Source organism: Etheostoma spectabile, unplaced genomic scaffold, assembly GCF_008692095.1.
Source record: "Etheostoma spectabile isolate EspeVRDwgs_2016 unplaced genomic scaffold, UIUC_Espe_1.0 scaffold00019166, whole genome shotgun sequence".
Classification (NCBI taxonomy): domain Eukaryota; kingdom Metazoa; phylum Chordata; class Actinopteri; order Perciformes; family Percidae; genus Etheostoma; species Etheostoma spectabile.
The window spans coordinates 5,280-17,982 of record NW_022604716.1 but is presented as its reverse complement, the minus strand read 5'-3'; the positions used below and the strand labels follow the sequence as shown (position 1 = coordinate 17,982).

General features: G+C 43.2%; 1 protein-coding gene across 1 annotated transcript in view; it reads left to right on the top strand.

Annotated features, from left to right (window-relative positions):
- The window catches only part of LOC116683971 (uncharacterized), a 41,534-nt gene extending 31,812 nt beyond the window's left edge, over positions 1–9,722 (top strand). Inside the window, 5 exon segments of the mRNA XM_032510022.1 lie at positions 6,533–6,746; positions 8,100–8,236; positions 8,350–8,553; positions 8,986–9,095; positions 9,287–9,722. Coding sequence (XP_032365913.1) covers positions 6,533–6,746; positions 8,100–8,236; positions 8,350–8,553; positions 8,986–9,095; positions 9,287–9,722 — 1,101 coding nt within the window.
- Positions 9,723–12,703: the final 2,981 nt, after the last annotated feature.

The window sequence follows — 12,703 nt, the reverse complement described above, 5'->3', positions numbered from 1 at the left end:
GACGCAGTCTCAATCCTGTGCACGGCCACTTGGATCTCCACGGCCGTCTCCTTAGACACATTTCTGTGTGGCACATAAACTGCCATCACAACCACATGTGAAAATTCGCGAGGGATATAATATGGGCAAACCCTGACAGAGAGGAGACAATATGAGGACTTTATGAAATGTGTTATTGAATAGACATTCTCATAAACATAATAATCCATCAGCCATTGTCTAAACAAACTTACCAACTGGAAAATGAGATTCCACCCAATTGTGTGAATTGTTTTGTGGTTGGTTTGTTTTGTCCTTTTTTGGCCAGAATTACTTATTGTACTCTGTCTTTTGTTGTTATAGAAACCAGAAGTCCACTATCTCTCCCATTCCTTTCCTCACCAACTGATGCTCGCACTGGAACGGTGAAGAGAGGTGGAAGGGTGTTTGTTTTGGACCACAAGCGCTGGCCAACCCCTATGAAAAAGGCTATTGACGACCTGCTTAATAAACACCGTGGTCAGAAGGACATGTTCAAGCTTGTAGACCAGGACTATGCTGGCCTAGTACACAACTCCTGTAAAGACCCAAACAGCATGCTCCATCCAACAACTAAACTACATATTGCACAGTATTAAAGCACCTCGGGGCGGCTGTGGCTCAGTGCCAATCGGAAGGTTGGTGGTTCGATCCCCGCCCCTGCAGTCATTGTCGAAGTGTCCTTGGGCAAGACACTGAACCCCGAGTTGCCCCCGGTGCTGCACATCGGAGTGTGAATGTGTGTGAATGTTTATCTGATGAGCAGGTGGCACCTTGTACGGCAGCCCCGGCCACAGTGTATGAATGTGTATGAATGTGTATGAATGTGTGTGAATGGTGAATGTTCCCTGTAGATGTAAAAGCGCTTTGAGCAGTTGTTAAGACTGAAAAGCGCAATATAAATACAGCACATTTACATTTACCTCAGCAAATTGTTAAACACCAGTTCCTCTTTAAATACCAGCCCAGAAAAACTGCAAAAGAGGCAGGAACTCTGGCACTCTCAGACCAAGGGGGAGTAAGACTACCAGTGTGCCAGTTGTTACCATGTCTGCTGCAGTTGTTAATCCACCACCACCACCACCTGTGCAGACCCAAGCCCACCTCTAACTCAAGACTCTATTGAGAAAATAGTTAGAAACATAATGGACAAACAGCAGCAGCAGCAGCAACAACAACAGCCAGTGCAAAAAACGGCACAGACAAAAACATGTCTTTCATGTGGCCAGCCAAAGTCCAGGTATGAGAATGATGGTTCTTCCATCCAGGTTTTAAAAGCCTATGTTGCTGAAGGCTTGACAAACCCAAAAATGCCCTTTAATGACTTAGCACAGACAGAGTTCTTTCAGCAAGAACTGGATGCCACAAAGAAAAGGGTGGAGGACAGAGGACAGCAGAGGAGCCCCAGCTCACAGATCGCAAGTGTCGAAATTGAAGAATGGAACTGAAGCAGGGCCCAAACAGTCCGCATATACACACTGGATTCCCTGGAGTATTAGGGAAGTACATTTACTGCCCTGCTAAAGTCTTTTCTATCTACAAAGACCAGGGCATGGAGAAGGAGATGTCCCAGAAAGAGTTCCAGGATTTTGTTTTTTATGAGTCAGAAAAACGGAGGTGGGTGGTCAAAAAGGGAAAATGATGGACAATGAGCGAGGGCGTTAAGTGTGTATATACTGTATATTTGGCCCATTTCATATTTATTTTACATATTATTTGATTTTATGTATGTGTGACCTTGCACTATTGGACTTGGTGTGTTAAAACTGTCATTGTTGTATTTAATAAACAAAACATTACATTGACCAATGTTTACATGTCTCATTAATAAGTTTATGACGTTAAGAGAACAGTAAAATGTCTTTAATTGAATGCAAAGGTTTTAAGAAATTGTAATGTTACACATACTAAGAAGACCATAATATAAGTGGTGAGTAAGTCAAGTACAACCATGTTATAATATATTATAAGTTGTGCTTTAGTATTTTTTGTAATTGTACACTACCTGAAGTTGTTTATTTTAAGGTATTTACTTGACTTGAGATAAAAAAAAATCCATTAATCAATAAATATCTATTTATCTTTAATAATGTATCACAGACAGCCCCAACTGAGATTTGAACCTGCGTCCAGATAATAATTAATAAATATTCAGGAAAAAAACTCAGCTGGTTCAGCACCTTGGACAGCATTAATAATGCTACACTTCATTGGCTGTCATCGAATGTCATCGAAAACCAATCGGAAGGTTGGTGGTTCGATCCCCGCCCCTGCAGTCATTGTCGAAGTGTCCTTGGGCAAGACACTGAACCCCGAGTTGCCCCAGGTGCTGCGCATCGGAGTGTGAATGTGTGTGAATGTTTATCTGATGTGCTTGTGGCACCATACGGCAGCCCCGGCCACAGAATGGTGAATGTTTCCTGTAGATGTAAAAGCGCTTTGAGCAGTTGTTAAGACTGGAAATGCGCTATATAAATACAGCACATTTACATTTACTAAGCCCTATGTTGGAAGGCTATTTAATGTCAATCAAAAATAATGCATTGGTCAACCCTTTCCCTAGTTTACAAGGCCTACATCTTTTACACACACACACACACACGTGAGGTAGCTTGTGGTTAGTTTATCATTTCTGTGCTACAACTGCCCATTGAATAAAAATGTACAGCTATCACACTGTGCAAGTAAAAAATAATCCTCTCCAGCACAGTAAGGATTAAAGCCCCGAAAACGTATCACACACTAGCCAGTTACATGTGTGATGTACAATGGAAAGTTAGCAAGCTAGAAACATACAGATAAACTAGCAGCTCCACATCACAGGGTAAAATGGTTAACATTAAGTAATCATTGCTGAATGAAACAACACAGAAACAGCTTAATCTGCTACAACAATAGCTAAATATAAAGTACAAACTTACATCGTTTCTGACTTCTGAACAGGCAACCGCCGTAAACACAAGTCGTCGCGGGGATTTCTTACGTAACTTCCCTACGCAACTAACGTAGCCGTAATTACACACACTGTAACCTACACAGTCTCCGTAGCGTACGTGAGGAATTCACAACATAGATGCCGTGCAAGAATATTTAATGCCGACGAAGCTGTCCTCCTTGTTCATACTTGCACCGTATACATTTTACTATATAGCTAGCCATTATATGTATGGGTAGTTGCACGTTATAATTCAATATAACTTGCACGTTATATTGTAGGTGTGTATGCTCAGTTCACAGTATTTCGTTAAAACTAGGGATGAGCAAGTACAGCATTATCTGTATCTGTATCTGTTTACCACATGAATTATCTGTATCCGGATCTGTACTCGGAGTGGGCGGGGCCTAAACCGGAAGTGGGTCGGGTTCTCTTGAAATGTGCGGGGATTTAACCGGTATGTTATTTAAGCATGCAATTGATATGAGTTGATAAAAAAATTTATATTTATTGCTGGTTTGAAAACTATTTACATGACAGCATCAAGCTTCAGATCAATGGTGTTGTCATGGTAACAAACAAACTATATACAGAACGTTTTGCAACAATAAATACAACACATGCAGTTGCAATTATGAAGTAAAATGTAATGAACAAGAGTTTTCATACTCACTATAACTTTCTTTTTTTGGTTCTTTTTTATTTTTTTATTTCCACACCAGGTATATGTGTGTGCGTGTGTGTGTGTGTGTGTGTGTGTGTGTGTGTGTGTGTGTGTCTGTGAGTAATAAAGAGACACAGAGAGAGAGGGGGCAGGGGGGGCAGCTGACAGTAAAAAAAAATTAATCTCTGATGGCAGAGACGCAACGGGAGTTGCATTTAAACCAGCATGTCTGAAACCCACGTTCACCAGAAATCTACTGGTTACTATGTAAGTACTACAAACCCCAGGTTCACCAGAAATCTACTGGATACTATGTAAGGACTACAAACCAAAGTTAAAAACAAACCTGAAGCTGACTGCCTGCCTGACGGAGCGGGAGCGAGCGAGAGAGAGAGAGAGAGAGAGAGAGAGAGAGAGAGAGAGAGAGAGGCCGAGGGAGCGCATTTCTCCATGTTCTGTGTGTGTGTGATTGATCCGAGCGGGTTTGTAGGTGGGGGGAGGGGGGGGGGGGGTGTGGGCGCTGTGATTATCACAGAACGCTGCGCGGACAGTTGAGGAGTTGTATTCAATCCGAGCACGGATATTGACTCATATTACTCGTATAATACTTGTACTCGGCAAAAGTGCTTTATCCGTACCGGATACTCGTTTCAACCGGATACTCGGATCACCCCTAGTTAAAACTTTCACTTAGAAAAGACAAAACTCAAAATTATACTGAAATAGTAGCTAGACAGTACAAAAAGTTTACTTACGCCAAAAGTGAACGCGCTTGGTCCTCCGATAGAGGAGAGAGATCCGTTAACGGCTTTGCTCTGCCGCGCTGGAAGACAGGTTGACTAATGTGGTCTGTGCATGTGCAAAATGACGTAGCAAGCTGAACCAGAGGGTGAACTTCAACTTCATTTTGAGAAGACAAAAATAGCTCAGTTGTGTCATCTGTGTATTAGAATTTTAGAGCAAAACACAGATATGCGTGTTATCTCAACAACAGTATTGAAAAGTTTTGAGTTGAAAGTTGACTTGACGCAAAAACAGAAGTTGAGTCAACCAAAAGGGGAATTAATTTTTTACAGTGTGTTCTCTGTCTTCCCTGTGTGTTGTTGTGGGTGTGTCATCTCCTGGATCGTCGGCACCTGTGCCTCATCACCGCCTGCATCACACCTGTTATTCATCACTCATCACCCTGGCTGTTATAAACCCTGGCTCAACTCTCACTTATCGCCAGTTCGTCAGATTACCACACCTGGTATTATGCGCCGGCCTCTTTATAGTTTGTCAAGTACTTTTGTCATTTGGCTTACAATCTGTTCTCTTTCCGTCTTAGTGCTATCCCTGAGCCTACTCGTTGTCTACCTGCCTGCCCGCTGTGACCGCTCCTCGACACACCATCACCTGAGCTCTGTCAAGCCTGGATTTCCTCACATCCACCTCTACCCTTTGGCTCATCCAGTTAAATCAATAAATCCTGCCTGATCTCTTTACTCCGGTGTCCGCTCCGGAATCCTTCCTCAGTATCATAACAGTTACTCCTGCTTGACAAAACAATTCACTTGCATTATATCTCCAAGGTTTCCTTAGTAGAATGCGCAGACAATCATTATAAGCAACCCGCAGCTTATTGAAGCTTGCCTCTTTGTACTTGACCCACAAGGGGGCAGTGTAAAAAGCAGTAAAATATGCTTTAAAAGTCCCTTTATTGGACCATTTTCAGATCACAGAAGAACCAACAAACAGACAAAAAAACTAAACAAATACAATCAATAGAAAAGTTCTATGCATTCCAATCAAACCTTGAGCACCAACTCCCCCCCTCCCCCACAGAGCACAACACACCCTTCACAGCCCACACACTACTAAAACCCACCAAATTGTCCATCAGCAGGTAATAAGGGTGTTCAACCCTTAACCCATCCGCCCAGCCCTCCTCTGGAGCAATCGGGCTGGATCAAGCCAGCTGGGTCCACAGTTTTACAAATGTTTCTGGGCAGTCTGGATACGAAAGGAGGCAAGTTTTGATAGAATATCCACCAGCCCCTGGCCCCCTTCAGCAACAGGTAGGTACAGAACAGCTGCCATCACCCAGTGCCTCTCCGACCAGAAGAAATCCACCATGGCTCTCTGAATGTCCTCCATCAGGCTTCTAGGTGGTACAACGGCAACAAGCTTATGCCAAAGGGTCGAGGCAACCAAGTTATTGGCGACCAAAACTCCCCTATAGGACAGCTGAGGCAGCACCCACCGCCATTTAAACAACCGAGCGCACACCTTCTCCCTCACTCCCTCCCAATTCCTCTGTACAAACCCCTCCATAATCAAAAACTCAAGTCCCCCTGGCAGACTGGGCACTGCTCCATCTCTCCACTGACCCACTAACAATGCCTCACTTTTAGCCCAGTTCACCCGTGCAGATGTGTTCCTCTCATAAGAGCATCCTGCAAACTCTTGACATCCTTCAGACTGCAAACTAAAACATTGACATCATCGGCATAAGGTGAAACAGTAAGAGGACGCACCATACCTGAAGACCCCGGCTGGAAAAGTCGAGCTCTCATCCTGCACAGGAAAGGCTTGATTGCTAAAGTATACAGCTGTCCCAATGTAGGTCAACCCTGTCGTATCCCCCTATGCACAGGAATGGGCCAACTCAGCCCTTCCCCCATCTTCAACAAACACTGTACACCATTATGCAATAGCCCAACCCAAGACAAGGTAATCACCAAAACCAAAAGCTTTAAGTGCAGAAAACATAAAAAACCATACAATTTACACACATGAAGAACGTCCCAAACACAGAAAACATTGACCATGATTGACCGATCTGGAACACAATAAGAATGGTCAGAGTGTATGATAAGTTCCAGGATATTGTTCAGTCTATTAGACAATCCTCTAGAACGTATCCGCATCCGCAGCACTGCGAGGTTCCACATCTCCCCCGCCGCCCCAGTCACTCCAGCCGCATCGGACCCGGCACCGGGCTCAACATCAGCCGAACCCGGGCCGCCAGCCCCCGCGGACGGAGTTTCTGGCGCCGCAGCCTCGCCATCAGCCGGCGCTTGCTTTCTGTGGGGACTCCGCTTGTGTCCCACACCCCCACACTCAAAACATTTCATCTGCTCAGAGCTGGCACACACCATTATGGAGGACCATGTCTACCATATTTAAAAATAAATACAGAAATAAATAAATGCTCAATAAATAAATAAGCATCCAATTAATTGCCCCAAAAAATACAATAAACAAATAAATGTAGGTAGAAATTAAATTACACAGTGAGACATAAATGTATATATCTCTTTTAATTAGCTTCTTTATTTATTCACCTTTGTAATAATTACCTTATTTATTTATTAACCCTCTATGGCATGATGTTGCCCTCAGGCAACAAACCACTATTTTGGCCCACACACCCCCCCTTTAAGTTTTTAAAAGTAACAAATCAAATTAAAAGTCAGATGATAAGTCTGTGACCAATGAAATTTGAGGTGGGCGTCGGTTTGACCTTTTGTCTGTGGCGGGAAAAGTCCTTTTTGGAACCATTGCCGACTTGGACACACTGCTAGCAGAAGGTAAGATAAATTTCACTTTTTCACATGTTTAAATTTGAATAACTTTGTATAAATAATATCTGTGATGTAATTTAATATGTGAAGAAGCATATTTGATTGAGTAAAGACACTTTTTGTCTTTATTTATATAGTAAAATGGTAGTTTTTCATTCGTTGCCTCAGGGCAACATTGCGCAGTTAGACCACTTTTGTTTGAACAATAACATTCTCATGGATAGAGATGTGCAGGGATGCATAGTTATCACCATAATCAATTTTTTGCTTTACTATTTACTATTACTTACAGGAAATGGATGCACAAACATTTTATGGGTGTAAGGAAGATGATCGAGCAGTTAGGCTTATTCCTTCTGACAGTGAGGACAGTGAGCTTGAGGAGAGTGACAGTGAGGAAGAGTGGACCCAAGAATCAGGTTTGAGGGAGAATAAGGAGATCAGAATTCAGTCAGTAGAGTAACATACTGTATGTAATGAACATGCGTGTGTGTAAATGTAAATGCTGTATTTATATAGCACTTTTCCAGTCTTAACTGCTCAAAGCGCTTTTACATCTACAGGAAACATTCACCATTCACACACATTCATGCACTGTGGCCGGGGTTGCCGTACAAGGTGCCACCTGCTCATCAGATAAACATTCATACACATTCACACTCCGATGCGCAGCACCGGGGGCAACTCGGGGTTCAGTGTCTTGCCCAAGGACACTTCGACAATGACTGCAGGGGCGGGGATCGAACCACCAACCTTCCGATTGGCAGGCAACCGCTCTACCACTGAGCCCCAATATGTGTATGTGTGTGTGTGTGTGTGTGTGTGCGTGTGTGTGTGCGCGAGCATGTGTGCGTGTGGGTGGGTGAAGAGAGGTATATGACCTATTCTAATTTTAACCTTCCCTTTTTGAAAACAGATGGCCTATCTGATGACAATGAGTCTGTGGATGAAGAGGACAATGAAGTTGATGATGATGCATCAGAAGAAGATGTTCCACGCTTACCCCGGTGGACACCCCACAGTGCCAACATCACTGATTACCCAGAATGGCAGGCCAGCCTGCCAAATAAGACAACATCATGTGCCCCTACGAATACTTCAAGATGTTTTTTTCTGAAGACCTTCTGGAAGTAGTTGTAGAACAGTCAAATTTATATGCCATTCAGTGTGACACCAACAAGCCCCTTAACATCACTACTAAAGAACTTGAGCAGTTCATGGGTACAGCAGTGTACATGTCCTTGTTTGGATTACCAGGCACCCGCATGTTTTGGAACAAAGCCACCCGAGTGTCCCAGGTAGCTGACACCATGGCACTAAACAGATGGGAGTTCATCAAAAAATCCCTGCACTTCAACAACAACAATCAAGTGAGACAAGGAGAAAATGTTGACCTACTCCACAAAATCAGACCACTGGTCACTCATCTTACCTTGAAGCTGCAGACAATCCCAATGGGTGAGAAGCTGGCTGTAGATGAGCAGATGGTCCCTTTCAAGGGAAGAAATAGACTCAAACCATATCTGCCATCAAAACCAAAAAGATGGGGCTACAAGATACTTATCTTGGCTGGCTCTGATGGTGTTCCTGCACAATTTTGAGATTTACACAGGGAGAGTTGTGCAACCCCCTGAGCTGCCGGATGTAGGAGCAAGTGACAACGTTGTCCTTTGCCTGGCCCAGCCAATACCCACACAGCAGAACTACAAGTTATTCTTTAACAACTGGTTCACAAGTGTCCCTCTGATACTCACACTAGCTCACCAGGGAATTCACTGTACTGGTACTATTCGTGGCAACAGACTACGGGTGTCAACTTGATGTGTAACGCTGAGTTGAAGAGAACAGGACGTGGGTCTTTTGAACAGAAGACGGCCATGGTTGGGGAAACCACCTTGCATGCTGTGAAGTGGTATGATAACCGTTGAGTTAGTCTGCTCAGTTACTACATTGGCGCACACCCAGTCACCAAGGTTGAGGTGGGATCGCAAACAGAAGAAGGTCATCAAAGTCCCCAGTCCTGCTGTGGTGAGAGTATAATAAGAATATGGGTGGGGTTGATCTGCTGGACTCTCTCATTTCACTGTACCGCAATAAAATCAGGTCGAAGAAGTGGTACCACCGGCTGATGTTCCACTTTATCGACATGACCATCGTGACTGCCTGGCTGCTCTACAGGAGAGACTGCAGCAGCACTGGGATGAGGAAAAAGGAACAGATGAAGCTTTATACGTTCAAGTCGTATATTGCAGAAAGCCTGTGCAAAACTGGCAAGAATCTGGATCGTAAGAGAGGTCGTCCCCGTTCCACAATTGCTGGGGAGTATGATGAAAAGAGGAGAAGAGGACCCACTACACCCATTCCGGTCCCAGATGTGCGTCTGGACGCAACAGCCCACTGGATGGTCATGTGTGAGAAGAAAGGGAGATGCAAGGTTCCAGAATGCAATGGTACACCTAAAGCCAAGTGCCAAAAATGTGATGTCCACCTCTGCTTCACATCCACCAGCAACTGCTTCCTGAGGTTTCACACAGAATAAAAGAGACTGTACTTTGTAAAAAAGAAAAACACTGATTCAATCGGTACTGTTGTGTTCTTTTTCTGCTCCCTTTTTTAACGAGTCTATTATTCTGGGTGTCGTCCTTCCTGATTAGTACATGTCTCAATATTCTTTTTGGTCCTTATTTTGGACATCTTTGTAAATAATTCTGCAATCACCTCCAAGGCTTGAGGTACTAACATTTAATACAAAGGGCAAAGGGTGCGCTTAGTTACCGTGGGTGCATCACCAGTCAATGGATTATTTATTTAAATTTGAGTGAATGACTAAGGCTCAGTGTGTTCCTCATAGTATAATACTTGTTAAAATTGTTGTTGTTATTGAAATAAAACTTCTAATGTATTTGTTGCTTGTTTGTTCCTGATTACACCTGTTATATAATATATAAAACCTTGGCGTTTTAGGACCCTCATAGCATATTGTTGCCCTGAGGTAACAAACCAAAATCTGGTGGGGGGGCATTTTATGATTTATATATTATCACGGACCGCCAAACTCCCAAAAACTAGGGTGAAATATTTGTTTCCTCCTAAAATAAAAATTCATGCCATAGAGGGTTAATTACTTATTTTTTAAATGTATTTATTTCTGTGTGTGTTTAAATTTGTCTGTTTTATTCTTCCGTTGCATTTTCTACCCTATTTATTTTCACCCCTGGTATTTATTTCTGCCTGTCAATTTTACATTTCTTCATGCATTCCTGCCTCACTATGCAAATGAAGAGGGGCTGGTCTTAAGGGGTCAACTTCTGCCCATTGGTTGGTTAGCATTTTACTGCATCGGTCGAATCTACATGGCTTTTCCCCGCCATAAAGCAATTCAATTCAATTCAATTTTATTTATAGTATCAATTCATAACAAGAGTTATCTCAAGACACTTTACAGATAGACCACACTCCAGAATTTACAAGGACCCAACAGTTCTAGTAGTTTCCTCCAGAGCAAGCAACAGTGCGACAGTGGCGAGGAAAAACTTCCTTTTAGGCAGAAACAGACCCTCAAATTAAATCAAATTAAAACCTTTGCTCCCGAACGTGAGTGGAAAAACCAAACGGGGAATAGAAGGTTGAGGGTCTGTTACTAAAGCATTGTTTAGTAATGTCAACAGTTACTTAACGTTACCGCTCTCTGTTCTAACTTGGTTTAATTTTAATTTTGCAGATGTAACGTTAACGTTGTGCAGGCAGCCTCATCTTGACACGTAAAGTTAGGCGCTGCAGCACCAATGTATTTATCAATTAGTGCTACTTTACGCATCCGTAAACATATCACACAGTTGACGTGAACTAACGTTACTAAACACCAGCTCAATGTGCAGTTATGTTTTTAACGAGATGTAGCTCTTCAGATCCGCCGGTAAATTACCTTGAATTACTCACCCACGCGAGAAGCGGCAGAGAAAGGAAACAAATGCGAGGCTGCAGAACCGGTGATAGGAGTTACATGCTAGGCTAGTGAGAGACACGCACACAAACCTACGCTTTTCGTCACGAGTGCAAGATCACTTAGCAATGAACTTGGAAGTTAACACATCTACACTCCTGAAAAAACACTGCTGCGTTCTGATCATCACGGAACCATGGCAGACTACTCCGGAGGAGGCTAACGTTATGAAAGCGGGTTGTGCTACTGTGGGAAAATAATACAATGACTGAGGTGGTGATGAACAGGGCACTCAGGAACGGCCACGTAAAAGCTGGCTTAAAGTATATGCTGAATTAACCAAAGACTAAATAAGAGTGTGTGTATGTGTGACATATTACATTATGCTTTGCAGCTGGGGTACGGCTAGGAGGGAGAGAACAGGAAGGGCTATCTTAGTCAGATATGCTACAGTGAGCACGGGAGGAGGAGATGGTGAGGCCAAGGACACTGAAGTTCAGGACGGTCTGATAACTCAGAGAACAGGACATACAAAACTAAGGAGGGAGTGAACATAGCTGTCTGGTGAGGTAAATGATAACTGAAAAATATAGAAGAAAAGGGAAGAGGCAGAGCAGAGAGTGTAACCCAGCAACAGTATAGCTGACCAATCAGGCCCCACAAGGGGAACCAATAAACCCTGAGCACAATATTGTTTAAGTGCCTTTGGGGGACCTCTGTACTAGACAAGTCTCCATCAGGTCCGTGCACGTGTAACTGCTCGGAAACGCATTCATCTGTTGACCACAAGAATAAACACTGTGTTAATTCATCATGGAGTCAGTTGTCAGTTTATAGAAGGATTTCCCCAACAAATTTGGTGACCCCCGACGTGATAACGTAATTGGACAGGGGATCCAATGGACCTTGGCATTGTGTCCACGGTCCGGTTCAGCTCAGCCACCGGACTGACATCCCGCAGCCCGTGAAGGGGACTGAGCGGCGATACTGCGACTCGTTGGTGTGATCACTGAGAGCTCTCAACAAAAAAGGTAAGCAGAAGCTGTTTAAAATCAAAATTCTGTTATTGGCTGAAAACTAAATTGATGTGATCACATTTCAACTGTCGTAAGTGTTGTTTTAAGCGAAAAGTATTGATTGAATGTGCTGTAATTAAGGGATATAAACAGATGAAATGTTGGGCATGTGATGTGATTAAACAGAGAAAAACAACTAGAGAGTTGTAAGAGAATTGTTGAATAATACGGGTGGCGGTAGGAGAGGAAAAGGGACAATAGTCAGAGGAAATACGTCCAGATGGTTGACGAGGTAGGAGACTGCTAAGGACAGATAGTTCAGATGAGTGATTGTGAATTGCCACCCTTGGTTCTGTGTGAACATCCTGAAAAAGAGTTGCAGTTAACAGATTGTCATTGTAATATTACGAGTCCACCGCGAGTGTATTTGTGCGAAGGAGTGAGAGGTCACTTTTTAAGTTGTAAAGATTATAGAGATGTACATAAAAAGGCTCTAGATGGAGTCTTAATGAAAAAGTTGTTCGTTGTTGCATGTGTGATTTTGGTTGTGGTTTGGCTTGT